This window comes from Misgurnus anguillicaudatus, chromosome 17 (genome assembly GCF_027580225.2).
Source record: "Misgurnus anguillicaudatus chromosome 17, ASM2758022v2, whole genome shotgun sequence".
NCBI classification, from domain to species: domain Eukaryota; kingdom Metazoa; phylum Chordata; class Actinopteri; order Cypriniformes; family Cobitidae; genus Misgurnus; species Misgurnus anguillicaudatus.
Window position 1 is genome coordinate 37,447,510 of NC_073353.2, and position 24,436 is coordinate 37,471,945.

Sequence of the window (24,436 nt, forward strand, 5' to 3'; positions counted from 1 at the left end):
AAAAATAAGTAATTGAAATTTGTCTCCCTTTGTGATGTCAGAAGGGGATCTTGTTATAATAATACCGGCCCTTAATCAAAGCGTGGAGAGAGAGAGAGAGAGAGAGATAGAGAAAGAGAGAGAGAGAGCGCTTCAATTTCAACAAACCGCCATTATGGTGATCAGTGTTTGCATTTCATCAGCTCATTTGCATTTAAAAGGACACACCCAAAATCGGCACAGGTGGCATTTTTAACATGCTGTAATAAATTATCGATATGGTATTTTGAGCTAAAACTTCAAATATGTACTTTGTGAACACCAAAATTTATTTTACATCTTAAAAAAGTCTTGTGAAATGTACCCTTTAATGGGGCATTTTACCTTGCATGAAAACTAAAACTCGGATATTGCGTCCAAGCTATTTTGTTTCACAAAAAGCTTTCTTTAAGTTCCATAAAGAGAAAGGCTTTCTTAATAAATGCATTTATGTTGGACATACGTTGTAAAAGCAGCTATACAATTACTCTATACATCCAGCAAAGCCGCTTTTACGACTCTCAGCAGACGGTTTTGTCCGTGAAGACCAATTCGGTGAGGTCACGCGATATCGAGCTCACCGCAGAAACCTGACACTCAAATCAACAGAACATGCATACAGAAAATACGTTCAACGAAAAACATGCAGACTCGCACACGCACACTGGTGAAGCCGAGTCTATGTCCACATATCGGCTTTTATACAGACCGCGAGCCAGCGCTTATGGCAGAGACTGAAATAGAGCTATGAAAATAATAAACAATTACAGTAAGAGAGAATGTTAAGGGGTTTGGGCGGCTTTAGGACCCTGCTCTTGTGTCACTATAAAAATATCAAGATTATAAGGTGTGCTATAGAGTCATATGAGCTCGCCTCACTCATCAGAGTCTTAGAAAATGTAGTAATGAATAATCTTATGACATATGGAGACTCAAAAGCAAATGGTTATGCATATGTGTGTAGAGAGAGAAAGGAGTTAAAAATATTGCTATAGATTACATCATGCAATACATATATGGTTATATTTAGCGCTCACAATCATCAGACTATATGGTCATGTCAGACTCCAGACAGATTTCTTGGTATTTTCTAACTTTGCCAACATCGGCGTTTTGCTTGGGTTCATTTGGTTCAAGTTCTTGTGCCAATCAGGATGTCAGAACAAGACATTGATGATGTAAAATGACCAGTAAGCACTTTAAATAGTGATTAAAATCTTAGCTAAGATGTATATCGTAAAGTCTGACGTCAAATTTCCGCAGTCCGCCTAATCTTTTACCCTACATCTGACTTATGTCATATCTTACAATCATACAAACAAAACTCATAACGGACAGAAGAAAAGCACTGTACAGCTTACTGTACACCTGGCTTTAGTTTAAGCATAAACGAGGTCTTGTACAAAAAAAAAAATGGGAAGACCTGAGTCACAGAGCTCTGTTTCTGCTGGAGCCAATGGTATTAATGCAGCAATGCACATCTCATAAAACAAACAGGAAAAAAATCATAGTGTTTTTGAACACATCTAACACAATATTTTACCAATACAAAATGTTACAAGAACTGTCAAATTATCTAGGTATAAATGAACTACCGTACGTCAAATCTTTCAGATATCTGACAGACAGACAGATAGACAGACATAAACGGATAGACATACAGACATGCATACAGACAGAGAGACACACAGACAGACAGACATATAGATGTACAGATGAATAGACATACATACAGACAGACGGGCAGGCAGATAGATAGATAGACAGACATGTTGACACACACTTCAAAAAATGACTTTTTTACTTAGTATTTTTATCTTGTTTTCAGTACAAATATCGAAAAATTCTTAAATCAAGATGCATTTTCTTGATGAGCAAAATTATTAAGAAAATAAGTTTTTAGACAAAAAAAAACATACAATTTAAGTAAATTTGTGTTTAAAACAATAAAAAAATCTGTCAATGGGGTAAAAAAATCTTGAACTTTTTTCTTACCCCATAATCCCCCCCCCTTTTTTTTGCTTGTTTTAAGCACAAATTTACTTAATTTTTATGTTTTTGTATATAGATGTACAGAATAGATGGATAGACACACGGACAAACAGATTAGACAGACAGACAGATATATAGAGGTACAGATGGATAGACAGACAGACAAACATATTACAGTAGACAAACCTCACTCACCTAAAGGATTATTAGGATCACCTGTAAAATTTCTTATTAATGCAATTATTTAATCAACCAATCACATGGCAGTTGCTTCAATCTATTTAGGGGTGTGGTCCCAGTCAAGACAATCTCCTGAACTCCAAACTGAATGTCGGAATGGAAAAGAAAGGTGATTTAAGGAATTTTTAGCGTGGCATGGTTGTTGGTGCCAGACGGGCCGGCTGAGTATATTACAATCTGCTCAGTTACTGGGATTTTCACGCAGAAACATATCTAGGGTTTACAGAGAATGGTGTGAAAAAGGACAGAACATCCAGTATGCGGCAGTCCTGTGGGTGAAAATGCCTTGTTGATGCTAGAGGTCAGAGGAGAATGGGCCGACTGATTTAAGCTGATAGAAGAGCAACTTTGACTGAAATAACCACTCGTGAGGTATGCAGCAAAGCATTTGTGAAGCCACAACACGCACAACCTTGAGGAGGATGAGCTACTACAGCAGAAGACACCACCGGGTACCACTCATCTCCACTACAAATAGGAAAAAGAAGCTACAATTTGCACAAGCTCACCAAAATTGGACAGTTGAAGACTGGAAAAATGTTGCCTGGTCTGATGAGTCTCGATTTCTGTTGAGAAATTCAGATGGTAGAGTCAGAATTTGGCGTAAACAGAATGAGAACATGGATCCATCATGCTTTGTTACCACTGTGCAGGCTGGTGGTGGTGGTATAATGTTGTGGGTGATGTTTTCTTGGCACACTTTAGGCCCCTTAGTGCAATTGGGCATCGTTTAAATGCCACGGCCTACCTGAGCATTGTTTCTGACCATGTCCATCCCTTTATGACCACCATGTAATCATCCTCTGATGGCTACTTCCAGCAGGATAACAAAAGCTCAAATCATTTCAAATTGGTTTCTTGAACATGACAATAAGTTCACTGTACTAAAATGGCCCCCACAGTCACCAGATCTCACCCCAATAGAGCATCTTTGGGATGTGGTGGAATGGGAGCTTCGTGCCCTGGATGTGCATCCCACAAATCTCCATCAACTGCAAGATGCTATCATATCAATATGGGCCAACATCTCTAAAGAATGCTTTCAGCACTCTTTTGTTAAGTTAATGCCACGTAGAATTAAGGCAGTTCTGAAGGCACTATCTAAACTGACTTTTATCAGCATTTGTTTTCCATCGGATCAAACCCATCACATTTTGTGCTGCTAACATATTGCCCTAACAATTGAGCAACAAGAAGACTAGCTCTGCTTAACAGAGATTGAAACATACTCTCTCTCATGGCAGTGCCAACTCTATAATACAGTCTGTTTCTAATAAAACATTATATAAACTGTAGCTATCGCCAGTCTTTCTCATTCGTTTCTCAGCCTCTGTTTGTTACATGTATATTCTTCCCTTTTCTGTTCTTACTGTACCTTCGGGGGCAATGACTCACATTGTAACCCATTTAGCCTGCTGTTTATATTCTTTCTGTGCTGTTTTAATTATTCCATCTCACCAAGTTTGGATGTTGCTGTTTGTTTTCCAACTGTATCTATGCAGCAACGAGCTGATGAGAAAGACCGTAAGATAAATCAAGAGAGATGAATAATCATACCACGTCTGGCAACGAATGCCCGGATCTGTCTCTGTCAGAGAGCTCCGTCCATTTAAAAATGCTTTACCAGAAGCATTGACCGTCAGTGAAGCATGAGCTGTACAGAAATGTTTAACATGCAAGAGAAACTTGCACGCAGCGAAAATGCTGACAAATGCTTATGTTGTCAGTGTACATTAACCGTATCACCATACTACTAGGAAAGCGGCTAAAGCAAAGCAAATAAGAAAAATCGAGTTCACGTGGAGTCAACTATTTCCTGTCTTTACTACTGCTGTCATTATCTCCACATGAGATTCGGCTCTTTTTAAGTGTTGGTGATGTATAGTATGTGATGACTGGTTTATTGCTCTCCAGGCCTCAGCATCAACCGGCCCTTAGTGTCAAGGGTCCAAACAAAGCCAACCTGAAATTTTTTTTTCAATACACCAATTAAATGTTTTAGGGGTTATATCAGATTTTATTTACACACATAATTGTTTCCCTGATGCCTACTAATGTTAAATGGCACGTATTATGCCCATTTTTACTCAGTCTCAGGTGCGTCTAGAATGTGTCCAAAATGCCCCTATTTGGGCAGGAACAATAAAGTGCTGTTTTCATGTGTGTATCTTTAAATGCAAACGAGCCACTGGTTTTGGTTAAAAATAGATTTGATTCCTGTGAATACAGTCTGGGACAATAGTTTCTTTGGCCGCATTTGTGCTACAACGTGACAAAAACACATTTAGAAAAGCTTTTGGGTAAAGTAGTCAGCCAGTGGCCGTAGGCGGGGCTTTGTCGGTGTGACGTCACATTAACAAGATAATCAAAACAGCATGTCTAATGCGACTGCTTTGGTATAATGGGGATTAAAAAAAGAGGAGTGAATGGTTTGTTTTCATTGTAGGATTGTTGTGTTCACACACACCAATAAAGGGGTTTCTTCCAAAAAATCTTCCCGCTGGAAGCGGAGAAGAGAGAAAAATGCTGAGGTTAATAAACGATCTCTGTTCAGGATCTTAACCCTCCAATCTAAACCTCAATGTACTCAAATATCAGATTCACTACCATCCAGACTCATTTATCGTCTCCCGCACTGAGGTTTTGGGATCAGAGTCTGCATCCCCACTGTAATCCTTAGATGACATCACATATAGCAACATGAATAGTCCATTTATAATCACTTTCTTTAAAGCTAGAACAACATGCAGAACTTTATGTACTTAATCCCTTCAAGACCTGATTTTTCAGGTGTTTAATCAGTGTGCCTTATTTTGATTGGATGATCAGCATTTTTATTGGTTTGAACCACAAAACATGTGATGTCCAGTGGATGCAGGGTCTGAAGGGGTTAATAAATTTATGATGCACAATTTATTGAGTAAAATGTTAAAAAAGTTGGTTGCAACTGGTATAAAAGCAGCCCGTTCTAACTCTAAACTCAAACGTAATTAATATGTTTGGTATGTTTAATTACACCCATTACTAACAAACGTATCCGCATAACAGCCATGCAAACTCTTTACCAAACAGTTTGAAACAGTCCAAATAACTCAAAGACTTACAAAGTGCACTTACAAAAGTCTCAAGGAAAAACTGGCCGACAAAAAACTCCTAAAAGACTTAAATCACAAATGCACATTTGAGATGAACTGAAATGTTGATTGTAAGCCTGACCCCATTACCCAACATCAGTACCCAACCCTCCTGATGCTCTCCTGTCTGAATGTAAGCAAATCAATGCATCATTTATCATCATCTAGTGAGTCCTTGGACTGACTCCTTTTGCCAAAAGACAAAAATATTAGGTTTCCTAATAAAGTTTTCCATTGAAACTGCACAACTGGGAACCTTGGACATTTACAACACTACAGTAGGCTTTTTAACGATGCATACTGTGAGAAGCGCTACACAGGTGCTTTGGCTACTAAATGTTAGTTTCATCAACTTCTAAAACTTCCTAAATTAAGAGTTACTCTCCATAATAGGAGTGAAGGGCTGCACAGTCACAGGGTGTGGATGTCACAAAATGTCTAGATGCAAGCTCAGTAATAGATGATGACCGCACCCTAACCGCCATGTGAGGGGTCCGTGTGAACCTATTGTTTTCAGGAACAGAAGCATAGAGCCAACACAGCGTTGAGGACGTGCAAAATTCAAGAAGCACAGACAAGAATCAAAGACTAAGAGCAGGGCCAGAGAGAAGGAACTTTGAGCGGAAACACTGGAGTTTAATGGATGAAACTAACAACCAAAATCCCTTCTTTTTCCCTCTCCGCCTGGGAGTGTTGTCCCATTGGCCAGGTGTACAGAAACCATCTAAAATGTAAAAAGATGTACCTCTAAAGAAACAAGTCTACTTTAGTCATAAAAGTTTAATATTCCAGTTTAAAGCATTGTTTAAGAAATTACTAGATTATCAACAAAACATAAAAAAATGAATTTTTCCCAAAAATAACTATTTACGAATTCTCTCCCCAGATATTTTACATTTCTCTAAGTGCCTTAGCTTATAAACTATGTCAAATGCATGTAGCTTAAGTCATGAATATTCACTTCACTACAAGTATGTAACACAAGACTAGGGCTGAATAACGATTAATCGCAACTAATCGTTTGCAGAATAAAAGTTAATATATGTGTGTTGTGTATAATAATTCTGTTTATATAAATACACACACACATTCAGATTTTTTTAATATTTACATATAATTTATATTATATATACTTATTATATACATAATTTTTCTGCTAAAATTATACATGCATGTGTGTGTAAATATAGAATTATTATACACAATACACATAACATATGTGAACTTTTATTTTGCAAACGATTAGTCGCGATTAATTGTTATGCAGTCCTACACAAGAAGATTAGCTAACAGGTGTTGCCAGGTAAGCGTTAGACCCAGTGTCCACCAAAGCATTTAAATGTGGCTTAAATCACCAGGCGCTCTTTTAACTCTTTTCCCGCCAGCGTTTTAAAAAAAGTTGCCAGCCAACACCAGCATTTTTTTATGATTTAGGTTTAATGCCTTCCAGAAAATTTTCTTCTTTAAATGTATAGACATACAATATATCAAATGAAAAAAACAGACTGTTATATCCTATCTTCTTTTGTTCTCTTAGCAACCTAAGCGCTCTCAAATATGGGCAGGTTTCTTCAAAAATACCATATTTTGAGCAAAAAGCTGAGATGATTGCATTTTTGTGAAACACTGAGTTTGAAATGTTTGACGTGAGGGGTTGCTTTCGGTTTGTTTAAGTTGGGTCAGACCGTCATCTGGTGGATAATAGCAGAAATACGGATTGCCGGAAAAACTCGTCATTGGCAGGGAAGCGTTTTCGTTTAATTGACGAGTTAACTCGTCAATGGCGGGGAAAGAGTAAAAACACCAACAATGGGCACATACAAGCATTTCTTCAGCTGAGCGCTTAGGTTGCTATTTTTCTATTTTGTTTATCAGTCTTTGTACAATGCGCCAGCTGGTTGGTGTGGTATTTGCTCCGCCCCCGCTATTGGATGTGACACTGACGAGCTCAAAGTATTTTTTCAAAGTCATCCACTAAAGATGCAGAATGCTCAGCATCCAATACACACTCATCTGCAGGCATTTTTAAAGTCAAAATGAAATTAAAATGAATATTTTGTTTTGGAACATTGTGGTATTTTTTTACAAATTACTCACTTGGAGATAAGTCACCATGGGGAAAATTAGACAATCGCTACTTCTGTTTAATGGCGACTTCAAAAACGTGGCGCTCCCATAGCAAACAACTGAAAAAAATATTCTGGACTTGGTGGACAAATTTTTTCAGCCTATCCAATGTGATTGCCTGCCCATTTTTGGTTGTGCGTGCCAAGTATCTGCATTTCTAATTTTTTATAGAAATGAAACAAACTGAAGTCTGCTAGCAACGTTTTATTAAATGTTTGCAATTAGCAGACAAAATACAAATTATTACAAAAAATCTTAACTTAAAACTTTAACCGACATGAGCCAGTAAGCAACCACCAGAACACCCAACAACCTACTATAGCAATGCCCTAGCAACCACTCAAAACCTCCTAACAACCGCATAATAACCTGCATGCTAAAATTCACTCAGAACAAGTGAAGAACCACACGGCAGCCATCACAACGTCAGATTTTACACTGTTGTTTATATTCGCTTCAAAACATGTTAGAAACTAAATTTCATCTACAAGGCAGTCAAGCAAAATAAATCTCTTAAAAACACAGTGATTATTTTCCAAAAGTAGGGGATGGTTGTGGTTGAATAACCCTACACCCCACAGGACAATTTAACCACTTTAGTCATGTTCCTCAAAGACAAAACTTCTCCGTTTCATGTTAGATATAAATCACCTTTAATGGCAAACTATTCCTGTCTGAAGTTTGTCTCCAGAAGAGGAGACAGATCATTGGATATGAAATGATCCTGAAAGAGACAGCCAAGGGTTAGAGCGTGAGACACCAGCGCTCTTCTAGTCTTGCGAAAGCTGATGAAGAAATGGACTGACCTGCAATAAACAGTCCTCCCGACCTCAAAAGCTGACAAAGGGAACAGTCAGCCACTTCTAAGGTAGCGTTTGCTGCAAGACCGTTTCCAAATGAGCCTTGACACTTGCCTGCTTTTGCGTAACCACAGACTGGCTGGATAAAAGTAGAACTACAAAATACTCATGTTTAAGACGTCGGGTTAAAACTAAATACAGCAGGGCTGGGCAATGTGACGCTATACTGTGCAATGTTAGAAATATGTCAACAGGTAGAGATTTTGCCAGCCCATTTAATATATTTGCATAGGTATTAGTGGGCTTTATGTTATTTACACATATGAGTGACAAAACGCTTGGATTAATACAAAAATACATTGCAGGACGTGTACCAAACAAGTCAAGATGAGACGTAACTTGTTATTAAGGTGTGCTGTTAGGCACAACAGAGTTTAGTTGTTTAGCAACGTTGGTACATGTGAGTATTTTGGCTATTAAACAGGATTACATCATGTGTTAAACTATTTTTACCCTGATGTCAGAGTTATTTCATATCTTTTGGTGTGCATTCCATTGAGCTTCAAATACAACAAGAAAATAATCAAACTATTAATATCCAAACTATAAGTTATCCCAAACATGCACATTTAAAATGGTTAGTGTATAACCCCCCTAAAAAGAAACAAATCTTAAAAAAATATTCTACTAATACAACTATACCATGATAAATAATTTACCAGATTTTATCAATCTTTTGAAAGATTTTGATCATGCCGCCGTGTTAAAATAATGATTTTAGCCAACATTGAAATTCCACAGGAAACTTTTTCTAATTGTTGCAATCATTGAAACTTGAGCAATGTAGATTACAGAGCATGCAAAAGTATCAAACATTTAATCGTTCTACTCTTACCTGGTCCTGGTGAGAGATGCTAAGGCTTTACAGTCCTCACAGTGTATTTTAGCACTAAACCACAGCTGCAACCGGGCTGTAAAATCTTATGAGAAGGAAAGTGTGCCTACAGGAGGTGAAGTGACATACATCCTGCCAACCACACCTCAATCAGACTACAAACTTTATAAGCACATTCTCTCTTTCTCTCTCTCTCTCTCTCTCTCTCTCTCTCTCTCTCTCTCTCTCTCTCACACACACACACACATACATCAAACACGCACTTATCACTTATGTACATTTTGACAAGTTGTCTTTGCCTGTCTCAAATACTCAAGCACTAACTTGATTAAATTATTTTCCTATAAAAAGAAAAAGTGCAAAAGGTTATGGGGTCAATCAATAGGGAATCCAAATACTAAACAAATATTTAAATGAATACATGTAAAATTATATGTAAAAAGAAATAGGGTTGAACTGCCTTTAGCTTCGACTGGAATAATATCAAACTGACCAGAATTTCATTAAAAAACACTTTTGGGGAATAATTTATTAGTTTAAGTTTAGCTTCAGTCAAAAGTTGACTGTGCCAACACATTTCTTTCAATATAAAACTAAAATGTGATATTCCTGTTTTTGACATACATGATTTTGAATAAATATTGAAGAAAAATCAACCAATAAGAGCCCAGAACAGATAGGAACTCATTCAGTAGAGTTTATAGACCTCAAGAAGATGGTTAATAAAATAAAATAAAAATTTACAGAAGGGTGACAACGAAACTAAAGATACTAAACTATAACATTTAAAATAATGTATTTATTTATTTACTTACATATATAGTTCGCTTTGTTGTTATTCTATAGTTTTTTATTATAAAAAGTAGAGATAACATTAAGGTCGCCGTGATCCTGGATCAACATTTTTTACGTTTTAATCAAAGATACCCCAACCTACCCTTAACTCAAACCCTAACTAGTTTTTCAACCCTCAAATGAGTGTGAAATAATAGTTTGATGAGTATTTCTTAAAAGCTCCTAACAAACCTAAATCTAACATACACACTAATCCTAATCCTGCAATCTGATTGGTTAATGAAAATGTTGATCCAGGACCAACAATGGTGTATCCAGATCACATCTTACTTGGTGAAATCACGTTCACCTAACGTAACCTTTCCACTGTTCCTTCATCTATTGGTTTTTGGAGATCACAATTTCAAGATGTCAACTGAAGAAGACCTTTAAAATCTCCAAAAGTTTTTCTATCACCAAAAAAATGAGGGAGGTATCATTTAAGATTGTTCATCGCACATACCCTGTAAAACAGGTAAATCTAACATTTTAAATGTAAAGGAGAAAATGAGAGCATTGTCTATTTATTTTTTTATAATTGTATTTCGCACAAAATTACTTTGGTGTGATTTGACTTTTTTGTTAAAAATAGTACTAACATTAATATACAATTTAAAGAAAATGACATTTTTTTATAATAGTTCTATTGATTTTGAAAATGTATTTTTTTTTAAAATTACATTATGAAATATTAATTATATATGGAAAATTCTTTATCCATAAATGTAAATGGGTTGTGAAAAAAACAATTTAACTAATTTTAAAATAGAACTAAATCACTACCTTAAAAAAAATAAGAAATAACAACGCAAAAAGGACTTAAAATTATTGTAAAGCCTTAAATCTGTCATTTGACTAAATTTGTAATACTTGTTTCAATGTGAATTATTACAGTTTTTTTGTTTTGTTATTATCTGTTTATAATTATACGTGATGTATGTAATAAATACTCTGTTGCCCTTTTATGTTCACTGCTCAGAATATTGCATAAAAATGTAGTGTATGTTTGGTCGCTTTGGATAAAAGTGTCTGTGAAATGCACAAATGTATATAAATAACCATTGAAAAAAGACATTGTAGTCATTTTAAACCATATTAACTCTTTCACCGCCAGTGTTTTAAAAAAAAGTTGCCAGCCAGTGCCAGCATTTTTCATGATTTCACCAAATTTTAATTTTTAAATATATAATCATACAATATATCAAATAAAAGGACAGACCCTTTGCTTTCAAACAAAAAAAATTTAATCCTATTTCCTTTTTTGTTTTTTTATCACCTCAAAAATACCAAATTTTGAGCAAAAAGCTAAGATAATTGCATTTTTTAAGGACTTTTGCTAGAGATACGATTCAGAGCGATGATCAAAACATACAAATCAGTGGATGCTTCAGTGTTTTATAAGTTGGGTAAAAGCTCCACCTAGTGCATAACAGCAGAAATATGGATTGCCGCAAAAACTCGTCATTGGCAGGAAAACGTTTTCTCTTAACTCATCAATGGTGGGGAAAAAGTTAAAGGCTCAAGTCACAATTTTTGCAAAGCACCTGCAACTGTATGGCCAGCATTCAAGAAGTCTGGTAAAGTATTGGAAATGAATTTGTATTAAAATCAGTAACCGTGCAGATTTCACACGAACAGGGTGGAGCGGGGCTTTTCCTGTACAAGGAAAACACCCAGGCTAGCTCCCCAGATCTGAGTCACCCATGTTCTTCTTGGCTAGCAGGGGATGCAGTTTTGGAGAAGGACCCATCATTGTATTGGAAACAAATGGTTTCTCCTCAGTCAACCTTCATAAGCTCACAGGATCAACACAATGAGGACAAGCCAGTAAAAAAGCCCCAAATCCGATGGAAAACATGATCCTAAACAGCTCAATACAGGAGGCCATCGGTCCCCAGAAAAACTCCTCAAGTAGCAAAAGCAAATAAACACTGGAAGGTTATAAGTCTCCTGTAGCAGCGGGTCAATCCTCAAATACCTCAACAGAAACAGAAGAACATTGCGCGGTGGAAATGAGGCAAAACGTCATAAAAGACAATGGTATGTTTTCATATCGCGCCAGCGCTAACAATGTGTTGTGGTCTAATACGCTCTCGTAAAAACTGGACGCTTAACAGTTGGGGAAGGAGGGGATCTACAATGGTCACAGTTGGTTTGTTTTCTCATACTGCTGCCCGGAGACTGACCTGAACATTACTCATGATGCATGCGGCCGTTTTTCATTGTCCAAACAGAGCAGCAAAGTCTTTAACCCATTTAACCAAACACTTGAAAAGCTATTGCAAAGAAAACTGTAAAACGTACAAATGAACCCACAGCCTTTATGGTTATCAAATAGGGATAAAGTCTTCTCTATAGACTATAAAACATCAAGATATTTGGAGACTGAGATCATATTTCTCATTACCACGAGTCAGCACTTAATTCTCAAGAGATTTAAACTCCAAAAAAGCCCACTGAACAAGCTATCAGCACTGAAATGACACGCTTCACCTTTAAGAAATACGTCGGGTTACACAATGAAGTGGTAGCCGAGGTCTTCAGCCGCATGTTTTCTCACACCTTCTAATTCGCACTCATTTCCTCTGGCGTTCGCAGTAATTGGCCTCTGACTTCAACACGCTGGTTCTCCGGCACACACGAGCTCGCCGCTGGCGTCACATCAGCTCTCCAAAGCTCACGGCTGGCCTTTGAGTCCAATGAATAATTTACTCAGGCACTTAACCTCACTCGCCTATATTTACAATCACCCAGAGACTGTCACTTCATTTTCAAGCCTTTGGAATTTAAATGCGCTCCAGTTTCATGGACACGTTCAAATATGCACCAAGTCCATGTGCTGTAGACCCGCTGTGAACTGCAGCGGTAAGTGGACCTTTACGACCCCTTGTGAAATCAGATTATGTTATCCATAGAAATGAGAAATACTACATAGCCTGCAGAGCCAAACAAAAGTCCCAGCCTTGTAAGTTGCTTCGGATAAAATGTCATACACATGCTATTGTTTATATTACATACTGTTCGATACGTTACCAGACTACTACTGCTAGAGTATCTAAAAAAAGAAATGTGTTTAGTTTAGAGATGTCCGTCGTGCACAATGTTTTGAGCAAGATTTATATTTTAACAGTAGTGATGGCAGGACACATCTATAATCTGAAGCTTTCTGCCCTGGCGTGAGATTACAGAGATTGAAATCGGTTCTGTCCAAGATCTCCGAGCTGTCCAAACGAAGTTCGGACATGTGCACGTGAATATGTTTTACAGGGAACTTTCTACAACCGGGAACTTGCCAACCATTACCTAACTGTTAACCAAATTCTGTATCTAATTTAGGCCCAGGACACTTTAGTCTGTTAGTAATGTCATATTTGTGTTTGTGTGGTTTCTTCCAACCTTCCATCATCTAGAGGACCAGAGCCAGCTAACTGTCTGTGGCCGTAGCAAACGGTCTGAGCATTTGCTTTTAGTGGCAAAGGTTACACAGCGGCCATGTGCGAGCAAGTCTTACCTAAATATGGAAATGGAGATTTATGGCATTACATGCTGGTGTGGAAACCGCTTTGATTTAAATTCAATGGTGTGCGTTAGTCCAAACTGACTTTAGACTTAGTCTTCGACATGTTTGTTTTAAATGTTTAGTACACTGAAAAAAAAATCAGTAGAAATTACAATGTTATTGCAGCTGGGATGCCGGTAAATTATCGTAGATTTAAATTTATGTTATTTACTGGCAAGAGTTTGTTCAAAGTTGAATAAATTTTAAATATTAACAAGTCTTTACCTTTACAGAATAAAACTATACAATCACAGCCTCATGCAAAGCATTCTGGGAACCAGAAATCATCATCAACCCTTTTCTTTTTTTTGTTTTCCAGAATGTTTTGCTTGATGCTGTTTTTCTAGTTTTATTCTGTAAAGACAAAGACTTGTAAATGTTTAATGTTCATTTAACTTTGAACAAAATGTTGCCAGTAATAACATAAATTTAAATCTACGGTAAGTTACCGGCAACCCAGCTGCAAATTTCTACGGAATTTTTTTACAGTGTACATTAGTGTACTTTAAATCTTAAATATGCATATCAAATATAACCAAAAGCCTAATGGAGAGATATTTCTTGGTATATTTTCCAGCAGCCGGTGTTGTTCCAAGTAAAACATTTGTCTTAAAAAGTAAATAAATATTGTAATTCACTTAGAAGTACATTAGTTTATTTTAGTTAAATAAGTTGTGTACACCATATAAAGTCATTTGTGACCCTGGAGCACAAAACCAGTCATAAGGGTTTTTATTGAGATTTATGCATCATCTGAAAGCTGAATAAATAAGATAGTACAATATTTGGCTGAATTGCAACTATTTGAAAATCTGGAATCTGAGGCTTCAAAATAATCAAAATATTGAGAAAATCGCCTGTTGTCCAAATGAATTATTATTTCTAATGATAAATACATTTTTATATATTTGTGGTAGGAAATGTACAAAATATCTTTATGATCTTTACTTAATATCCTAATGATTTTGGGCAAAAAAATCCCCATATAATGTATTTTTTGCTGTTGCTACAAATATACCCGTGCTACTTATGACTTGTTTTGTGGTCCAGGGTCACATTTCTCTAATAAATAGTAAAAAAGGAAATTCCAAAGACTGCTTGTCATATTTAAATTTTATCTAATGTCATTTTTAAACTTTATCTAATGGCGGGAGGACAACTTGCATCCATTCCTGGATCTTGAGGCGGAAATTCCTCAGTGACTTTGGCATGAAAGTTATAACACATCTCAAAAAAGATCTTAATTGCAGTTTCATGAACTTTAAAGTGCCATAGCTTTAATCTTAAAGCAGACACAATCTATCCAACAAAAAAGCTTTATCCTAAAAAGCACATCCTAAAATGTCTTGAAGTGTTTCTGAAAGCTTGGGTGCACCGATCTACAAAAACAAACTCGACATGACTCAAAACACGCGCACACACACATTCACACCTCTGGAATTTCCTGTGGGTGCACAAAGTGGCACAACAGTAGTGTCACCATACCCATTTCTGTATATACAAACACACAACATCAACATACAAAAGAGATGATGGCTGTGGTCTAAATCCTATAAGTAGGCAGCATTTAAGATAATTCTTCCCGGTAAGACACCCTCCTTTGTCCAAAATCAAGAAATATTTGTATAGGCCATGGAGAAGGCAATCGCATAATGCATTGTAAATCTGATTGTTAGGCAATAGAAAGCAAGGCAGCTAACAAAGTTGTCCAACAGAACTTCATCTACTGCTAAAAAGAGACCTTCATTTTGAACAAGGAAAGTGTGGGCCAAGCCAAACATGTCCTGAGATTGCATGCAGTTGTTTAAAGATTCCTAAGAAGGCCAGAGTATGCCAGCACTCTTCCTTAACAAAACAGAGCTGTATTTATGATCAAGACCAAAATTTCTCCGTGATAAGTTTGGTTTGGCTTCTAGTGAGAAATCTTACCTGTTCAAGCCAACGTGACCATTTTAGGATAACTTTAAAGACACATGATTAAAGAAATCCGGTTCTGGGGATTCTGGCTGAACAATTTCCATGTCGTTTGTTTTTAAAACATATTTAGATTTGCTAGCTCAAACACAACGTGCAGATAAACAGATATTTAACTAGTGAAAAATAATATGCTTTGTTTCTTACCTTAACCTCACACTTTCTGTGGCAGGCTAACCGGCAAACTGCAGAAAGAAAGAACAAAGATGTTTCAAATAAATGCTGTCAGTATTCATTTCCACATATTTTATAAATACTTTAAAACATACTTTGAAACGCAGCATAACTATGGTGCCCTAAGATGCCAACTATGTAGGCAGCCCACTAGCTTTTGGAAATGAGCCACAATCAACACAACAGAGAAGTCTTGTATAGTTGGTAAATTAGTGTTATTTTCAGTTATTTATTCTGAATGTCTGGCAGTATGCCGATTAATAATATTAAAGGGATAGTTCACCCGAAAATTCTGTCATCATTTACTCACCCTCATGTTGTTTCAAACCGCTATAAATTTCTTTGTTTTAATGAACACATACGATTTTTTAAGGAATGTCAAACCGATCAAAGACCCCATTGACTTCCATAGTAGGAATAAAGAATACTATGGATGTCAATGGGTCCTCTGATCGGTTTGGTTACAAACATTTCTCAAAATATCAGAACAAAGAAATTTCTACAGGTTTGTAAATGACTACAGAATTTCCATTTTTGAGTAAATTATCAATTTAAATCTACAAAAAACAAACTATCGCACATGTGGCACGTTAACCTAGCCTATCTCAGCACATGCCGATCACAAACCTAGTTTGCACAGTAACTGCAGTTTTATCAATTGCCACTTATGGTGCATTTCTGCCACAAAAATAACCATGTCTGCAACTCTCTACTTGCATTACTGTACGGTAGGGTGGCAAAAACGTACTATTCGTGCATAGTTGGACACTTGAACATTTTGAGTTTACTCGCTTCATTCGCGCATGAAAGCAGTGTGTGAAATTCTAGTCATTTGAGACATTCACACGGAAATTCACGTCATGGGAGGGGCTTCTGCGACTTTGATCGCTCCCTGTAATCACGTGACTACTAGAGCAAGCTCCTTATTGGTTACCACAGCGTGAATATCCGCCAAAGTTCAGAATTTTTAAATCATACGTTTCGCGTGGCAAAGAACACCCGTTCCACCCAATTTGCACCACGCTATTCGCGCGTACCTCGCCTCAGGATGCCTATTCACGTCTTTGCATTGACTTAACATGTAAATCACTCGCGCAAGCCGCCTCTTCCGCATCTGGTGTGAATGCCACATTACAGCAGAAGGCGGGCAGAAGTAATACAGTAACACCGAATAATGTGCCGTTCACACCAGCCGTGGTAGAGGCGGCAAGAACGTGCTATTCGCGCGTAGTTGGACGCTTGAACATTTTGAGTTTACTCGCTTCATTCGCGTTTAAAAGCCGCACATGAAATTCTAGTCATTCGAGTCATTCGCTCAGAAATTCACATCTTGGGAGGGGCCTCTGCCAATCTGCTCGGTCCCTGTAATCTCGTAACTACTAGACCAAGCTCCTTATTGGTTACCGTGGTGCGAATATCCAGCAAAGTTCTGATTTTTTAAATCATGCGTTTCCCGCGGCAACAGTCAATTTCCGCAGAACGCGCATTCCGCCCCATTCGCACCGCGTACCGTGCCGCAGGAGGCCTATTCGCATCTTTGCATTGACTTAACATGTAAATCACTCGCGCTAGCCGCCTCTTCCGCGTCTGGTGTGAATGCCACATTACAGCAGAAGACAGGCAGAAGTAATACAGTAACACAGAATAATGTGGCGTATACACCAAGTAATACAGTAACACAGAATAATGTGGCGTATACACCAGCCGCGGTAGAGGCGGCAAAAACGTGCTATTCGTGCATAGTTGGATGCTTGAACATTTTGAGTTTACTCGCTTCATTCGCGTGTTAAAGCCACGCGTGAAATTCTAGACATTCACGCGGAAATTAACATCATGGGACAAGCTTCTGCAACTCCTCTCGGTCCCTGTAATCACGTGACTACTAGAGCAAGCTCCTTATGAGTTAACGTGACGCGAATATCCGCCAAAGTTCCGATTTTTTTTAAGTGCCCATATTATGAAAAAACTCACTTTTTCTTGGTTTTGGGGTGTTATTTTGTGTCTCTGATGCTTCCACACGCATACAAACTTGGAAAAAAATCCATCCATGCTGTTTTGAGTGAGATACAGGTTTCTGAATGTCCTCTGCCATGAGTCTCAGATTGCGCGAGTTCAAACTCAGCTACGTTGTGACGTAACTAGCCGTTTCGTCACATTACGTTTGAATTTTCCCGCCCACCACCCCACTCGCAGGTCTCCACCCACCAGAAGCTAGAGAGAGCACAGAAAGAGCAGTCACTCCTCTACGCTGTTATCATGGCTGACGGAAATAACAGCGCTATTTGGATATTATGGATTATACTCCCGTCTACTTTTAAAAACAAATTTTAAACGCGTGTTTATTTAAACCTAAAATGTGATCTCATATACAGTGTGTTACGACGCCAATTGTCCTCAGATTGTAGGCGATAAAGACGTTCATGCGAAATCTGATGTAAACAACAGACTATGTAGCTTTCATGGACAAAAATGGTCATTGAATGTATTTTATTGGACTTTCATGGATCATTCACACATCTGAAACAGACTGGATTCGATTCGCGATCGCTATATCAACACAAAAGGTAAGAAGTCACGTTATATTTTGCATGTTGTCATCTTCTGTCACAAAATACTACATTTGCATCTGTATCTCAAAACAGAGATCATACATTGATGCTAATGCCGTAAATTATACCTTATATATATATGGTGTGAATGCCACATTACAGCAGAAGACAGGCACAAGTGATACAGTAACACAGAATAATGTTAGCACCAGCCGCGGTAGAGGCGGCAAGAACTTGCTATTTGCGTAGTTGGACGCTTGAACATTTTGAGTTTACTCGCTTCATTCATGCGTTAAAAGCCGCACGTGAAATTATAGTCATTCGAGACATTGAAATTTGAATGGAAATTCGCGTCATGGGGGTCAAAGTTCCGATTTTTCAACTCCCCAAGACAACACTCAATTCGCCTTCCGCGCTTTCCGCGTCTGGTGGGAATGCCACATAAGAGGAAAGAAATTGACGAATATCGAAAAGACTGAAAGTCTAAGAGCAATCTATCTCTGTCCTGCCATTGTTGTTCCAGTATGAATGTGTTTTGAACACGCAAGGCTGTTTCAGCACAACCTTGTTTAAACTGCCCTGTCAAACAACATTTACCATTACAGACTTGACATTAACCAGCACTCCCCACACCAGACACAAATCCAGCATCTCTGTTTCTAACTGATGTTGAATTCAGACAGGGATAGAGGGACACAGTATACTAGATAACTGTTTGCCCGGTCTGGGTTTGCCCTCATGTCCTTTAATCCCTACGAATGTAACCAGAAATGTTGAAGAATTTTGTCGCTTTATGCTGGAGGCTTTAATATATGAACTAATTTGCAGTGTTGCCAGATCTTGCAATCAAAGAAAACAGACCCAAGTGTTTCGATCATCAAAATAAATCTTTAAGAAACCAAAATTACATTAACCATAACTTATATCCTTTTACAAAAACTAACCTGAAAAGACCTGGTCATGCTAGTGGGTCAGCTGGTCTCCCAGCTTGACCAGCTAGAAAAGTGGCCAAACCTCTCTAAACCAGCCTGGTCTTTTCAGTAAGGACCATATGTGACTGTTCATCTAATTCAATAAATAAATCTCTCCCTGTAAACATGCACATACACATTTACATTACATTTAGCAGAGGCTTTTATCCAAAGCCAAGTGAAGAAAACAACAGAGCGATTTGTCTTAATAGAGAGGCAAATATATGAGAACTGCTATACAAAGTAACTTCAGCTTACAAATCAAAAATGCACAAAAGTTTACGTTTTTATTTCCGGAACAAGAACTTCATATTTTTTACATTTACGCATTTAGTAGACGCTTTTATCCAAATCTTATCATTATGTGTGTTACCTGGGTTCAAATCCATGACTTTTAGCTGCTGTTAACGCAATACTTTACTATACCACTGAGGAGCACTATATAGAATAAGAAGTCATTGAAATAAACTCTGCAGATAGTTTGAGACTTAAGCCCTACCCAAGTAATGATTGCAGAGAAAGACGTCTAATCCTAATTGATACGTGAAATAATTGTAATGATCTCAAACATCATTTAGAAAAGCAATCATGTTTGAATCGTGCTCTGGAACTGAATTAGAAAGCCCAGGAAAAATAAACAACCTCCTATCTGGCCCTCTTCCAATCCAGATTCTTGCTTATACAGGAAAACTTTAGCAAACACACAAACCTGTGCTGTTACACAGAACTCCTCTGTTCTCGGTCTCTACACTGCCATTCCACAGAAAGGGGCGGAGTCTCAATAACAGTGGTCTATACACGGGGACGGTATTTTAGTCACCAAAGTGATGAAATGCTTCCAAAGCCGCACCCAATATCATCTCAAACTCCACTAATGGTTAAAAATGACCTCTATGGCTTTAAGGTATTAAATAAATTACATTCATACTCAAGACTGTTCCCATTTCAACAAGCATTGCCTTGTCCAAGAATATACATACAGAAAGTATGCATGCTTTAGAGTGGATCAAATAAAGGTATCTCAGTATGCAGCAAAATGAAGCTGCCCGAAAATAGTCCCCTGCCATTGAAAGTTACTAACGGGACTATTTTCGGCTGCTGCGTAACATCGCCAGAATAAGAGTATAGTTCCAAGCCATATCTGCCTAGAAGATCGCAACTTTTATTTTTCTGTCGGTTTTAGTACACGATGTAACTACAGAAAAGTCAAGTTTTAAAAAGGAAAAAAATCCAAACTCTTTGGTTATTTTTAGCGCGATGCAGTGGGGTAGCGTCTGGGTATGCACGTGCAAATGGGCCCAGGCCAATAGGGGGCCCAGCTCTGGGCCCGTCCCAGCTTTTTTTTTGTGGCAGCAATAAATATATTTTTGTATGCATATCATGTGTAGTGATTTCTTATTTCTCCAAAATGTCTAATTTCTCCGTCATTTCTTGTTTGCGATTATTAATTTTTGCACTCCGCTTCCGCCGTAGACTACTACGCCATCATTTTTTTACATGACGCATTGCCGCACCAAAAAAAAAGAAAACACTATAGGTTACTATAGCATCTATCTACATGAACATTAAAGGAATAGTCTACTCATTTTCAATATTAAAATATGTTATTACCTTAACTAAGAATTGTTGATACATCCCTCTATCATCTGTGTGCGTGCACGTAAGCGCTAGAGCGCGCTGCGACGCTTCGATAGCATTTAGCTTAGCCCCATTCATTCAATGGTACCATTTAGAGATAAAGTTAGAAGTGACCAAACACATCAACGTTTTTCCTATTTAAGACGAGTAGTTATACGAGCAAGTTTGGTGGTACAAAATAAAACGTAGCGCTTTTCTAAGCGGATTTAAAAGAGGAACTATATTGTATGGCGTAATAGCACTTATGGGAGTACTTCGACTCGGCGCAGTAACATCCTCCCTCTCCCATTATGAGAGGGAGATGGGAAGCGGACTTTTCAGGCGAGTCGAAGTACTCCCAAAAGTGCTATTACGCCATAAAATATAGTTCCTCTTTTAAATCCGCTTAGAAAAGCGCTACGTTTTATTTTGTACCACCAAACTTGCTCGTATAACTACTCGTCTTAAATAGGAAAAACGTTGATGTGTTTGGTCACTTCTAACTTTATCTCTAAATGGTACCATTGAATGAATGGGGCTAAGCTAAATGCTATCGAAGCGTCGCTGCGCGCTCTAGTGCTTACGTGCACGCACACAGATGATAGAGGGATGTATCAACAATTCTTAGTTAAGGTAATAACATATTTTAATATTGAAAATGAGTAGACTATTCCTTTAAGAATGGACAAATATAAACATAAAAGTGGGGCCTTAAAGAGAAAAGAGAAGGCGGAGAAGTTAGTCACGAGTCAAAAACTACCCAAAACATTTAGTTTTTCTTTATTTAAATCTACCCTTTAAAGTAAAAAAGTAAACTAAAAATATTTGACTACCTTATTAAAAGTATATGTTGTTAACAGACCTGCACGCCACAGTTAACAGTGCCAACGGGCAAGGTTGGGGGGGCTTTGGCTTAAGGGGGCCCGTACATTTTTTTTGCATATGGGCCCCCGACTGACTTGCTACGCCACTGGCGCGATGCTAATGGTCTAATCAGATTTAATAGATTATGCTAAGCTATGCTAAAAGTGCTGGCGCCAGACCCGGGGATCATCTGAATGGATTCCAAAACGGTGGAGGTCGGATGTTTAGCTCTAGGGGAGCTGGAGAATTAGCATATTTTCAAAAAAAGTCCCTTTAAATTACAACATAACGGGTTGGGCTTGTCCTGTTTTGACCCAATGCCTTAAAATACTTAATATGTAGTCAGCTCAGAGCTCACTAGGTTTTGAATCAAGCTTATTTCTCTCCCATCAGCTTATTTTAAAAGGGTCATTGCAAAAAACATCAGACTGGAGGGTCATAATGAAATCATAAATCAACTCGACTTCTTTTAAAGAGCACAAACCTAAAGGGCTTTGGGAAAATTCAGAATTTCAAAGCAGTGTATGCTTATTCTGGAGTAGATTGTATCTTATGTAATATCTTGCATATTTTGGTGCATGCGTAATATTTGGTGGTGTTTATTTTCAAACTGTATTGGTTTAGACTGAAAAAAGCAGTGAAAGCTCTCCGCAAGAGTAAGATTCCCATGCCTTTTGGGAGTGGTGGAAAACTGGAGGAAAATCTGCACTTTGGCGTGAGGTCTGCATAGTTTTTGGCTTTTGCAGGATATTTTCATTAGTATGTGATCCTCCTGTTCGGGAGTGTGTCGGATGTGAGACAGTTTAGAGATCTGTTGACTGATGCAGAAGCCTTAGATGCAAAACCCTCTAAGTGCGTCATTCTTTATCAGACTCTTAATTAACTCTTTTGCCAACAAAACAATATTTCTGAATGGCCTGAGGCCAGGATCAAGCGGATTTGACAGGAAAGTATTTGAAATAATAAACAAATAATATGTGCCGAGAGCAATCGGTTAATATTATTATCTCATTTTTGATGGAGGCTTTTTTTGTAGCAGCTTTTGCAGTTGAGTTACGAGCTCCACAATCACTTAAAGGTGCAATGTAGGACTTTTAGAAGCAGAAATGCAATATAATATAACTATATTAGAACCTTACATAATGAACTGTATTGTTTGATTACCTTAGAATGAGTCGTTTTTATCTACATACTTTGTGGGTCTCCTTGGAAATCCCTGTCGTGTTTCTACAGAAATGGACAAACCGTTTTAAAGAACGCGTTTCGTCCCTACATTGTTTTAGACAACTACATGTTTGTCCAAACCTAGTCTCCACCTCAGAATGTTGGCTAAACGTCTGATGTGTATTGCACACTTAACAGGAAATCCTTCAGGAATGTTGAACTCATCTTCTGATTTGTTGAAATAAACTGGATTTCCAGGAGACGCGAGTGTCGCGATTATTTTTGGTCCCCAGGGAAACAAAGCTCTGAAATGCGATCGAGGAAGAGAAGCAGTCGTGTTTACATGGGTAATAATAATGAGACTCATCCAGTCTCCAACTGTCCAATTTTGGTGAGCTCGTGCAAATTTTAGCCTCTTTTTCCTATTTGTAGTGGAGATGAGTGGTACCCAGTGGGGTCTTCTGCTGTTGTAGCCCATCTGCCTCAAAGTTGTGCGTGTTGTGGCTTCACAAATGCTTTGCTGCATACCTCGGTTATTTTGGTCAAAGTTGCTCTTCTATCAGATTGAATCAGTCGACCCATTCTCCTCTGACCTCTAGCATCAACAAGACATTTTCACCCAAAGGACTGCCGCATACTGGATGTGTTTCCCTTTTCACACCATTCTTTGTAAACCCTAGAAATGGTTGTGCTTGAAAATCTCTTCTGGCACCAACAACCATGCAACCTTCAAAATTGCTTAAAACATCTTTCTTTCCCATTCTGACATTCAGTTTGGAGTTCAGGAGATTGTCTTGACCAGGACCACACCCCTAAATGCATTGAAGCAACTGCCATGTAATTGGTTGATTAGATAATCGCATTCATGAGAAATTGAACAGGTGTTCCTAATAATCCTTTAGGTGAGTGTGTAGCCTATATAAATGTATATTTATTAATATAAAATGTGTAATAACATTTTACAAGCATCCTACAAAAATGCAAAAAATGGATCTTACTTGGTATTTTTGTCTTGTTTTCCAGTACAAATATCAAGAAGTTCTTAGATCAAAAAACATTTACTTAAGTACTGTTTTCTGAAAAACAGTAACTGTTTTCATTACTAAACTTGAATTAAATATTTAAATGAAGAACTAAAACTAACTTCAGGTTGTGATTTGTTCTGGGAAGCAAGACAAAAATCCATTTTGAGCAGTAAATGTCTTCTAGACAGACACTTGGAGGGACACATTTGTGTTTCTAGAGGACATAAAAAACTCATGACTACCATATTGGGTGTGAATGTGCATTCTGACGATCACACATGGTTTTCCCTTGTTAGGAAATCACGTCTGGTGTGTAAGTCCAGGGCTGAGGAGGGGAGGAGAGATGGGTGACGGGTGTATGCGAGAGATGTTGAAGAAACAAGCGGATTAGAGAGGGGCACTGCTTAATATCTGACTCAAGGCCTTAAGAATGTTCAAAAAGAGAAAGGAGGTGGAACAGGGATTGGCATTTCCCATACTGGCCTTTTGTAATGGACTG

At 37.9% G+C, this 24,436-nt stretch overlaps 1 protein-coding gene across 12 annotated transcripts in view; it reads right to left on the minus strand.

The window, feature by feature from the left end:
- The window catches only part of tns1b (tensin 1b), a 282,589-nt gene that overhangs the window by 147,104 nt on the left and 111,049 nt on the right, over positions 1 to 24,436 (minus strand). For 11 of the 12 annotated variants that reach the window (XM_055215157.2, XM_055215158.2, XM_055215155.2 and 8 more), the window contains exon 3: positions 15,721 to 15,758. In XM_055215157.2, coding sequence (XP_055071132.2) covers positions 15,721 to 15,758 — 38 coding nt within the window. Of the gene's footprint in view, positions 1 to 9,206; positions 9,285 to 15,720; positions 15,759 to 24,436 lie in introns of those variants that run through there. The other variant, XM_055215164.2, reaches the window with a different exon arrangement.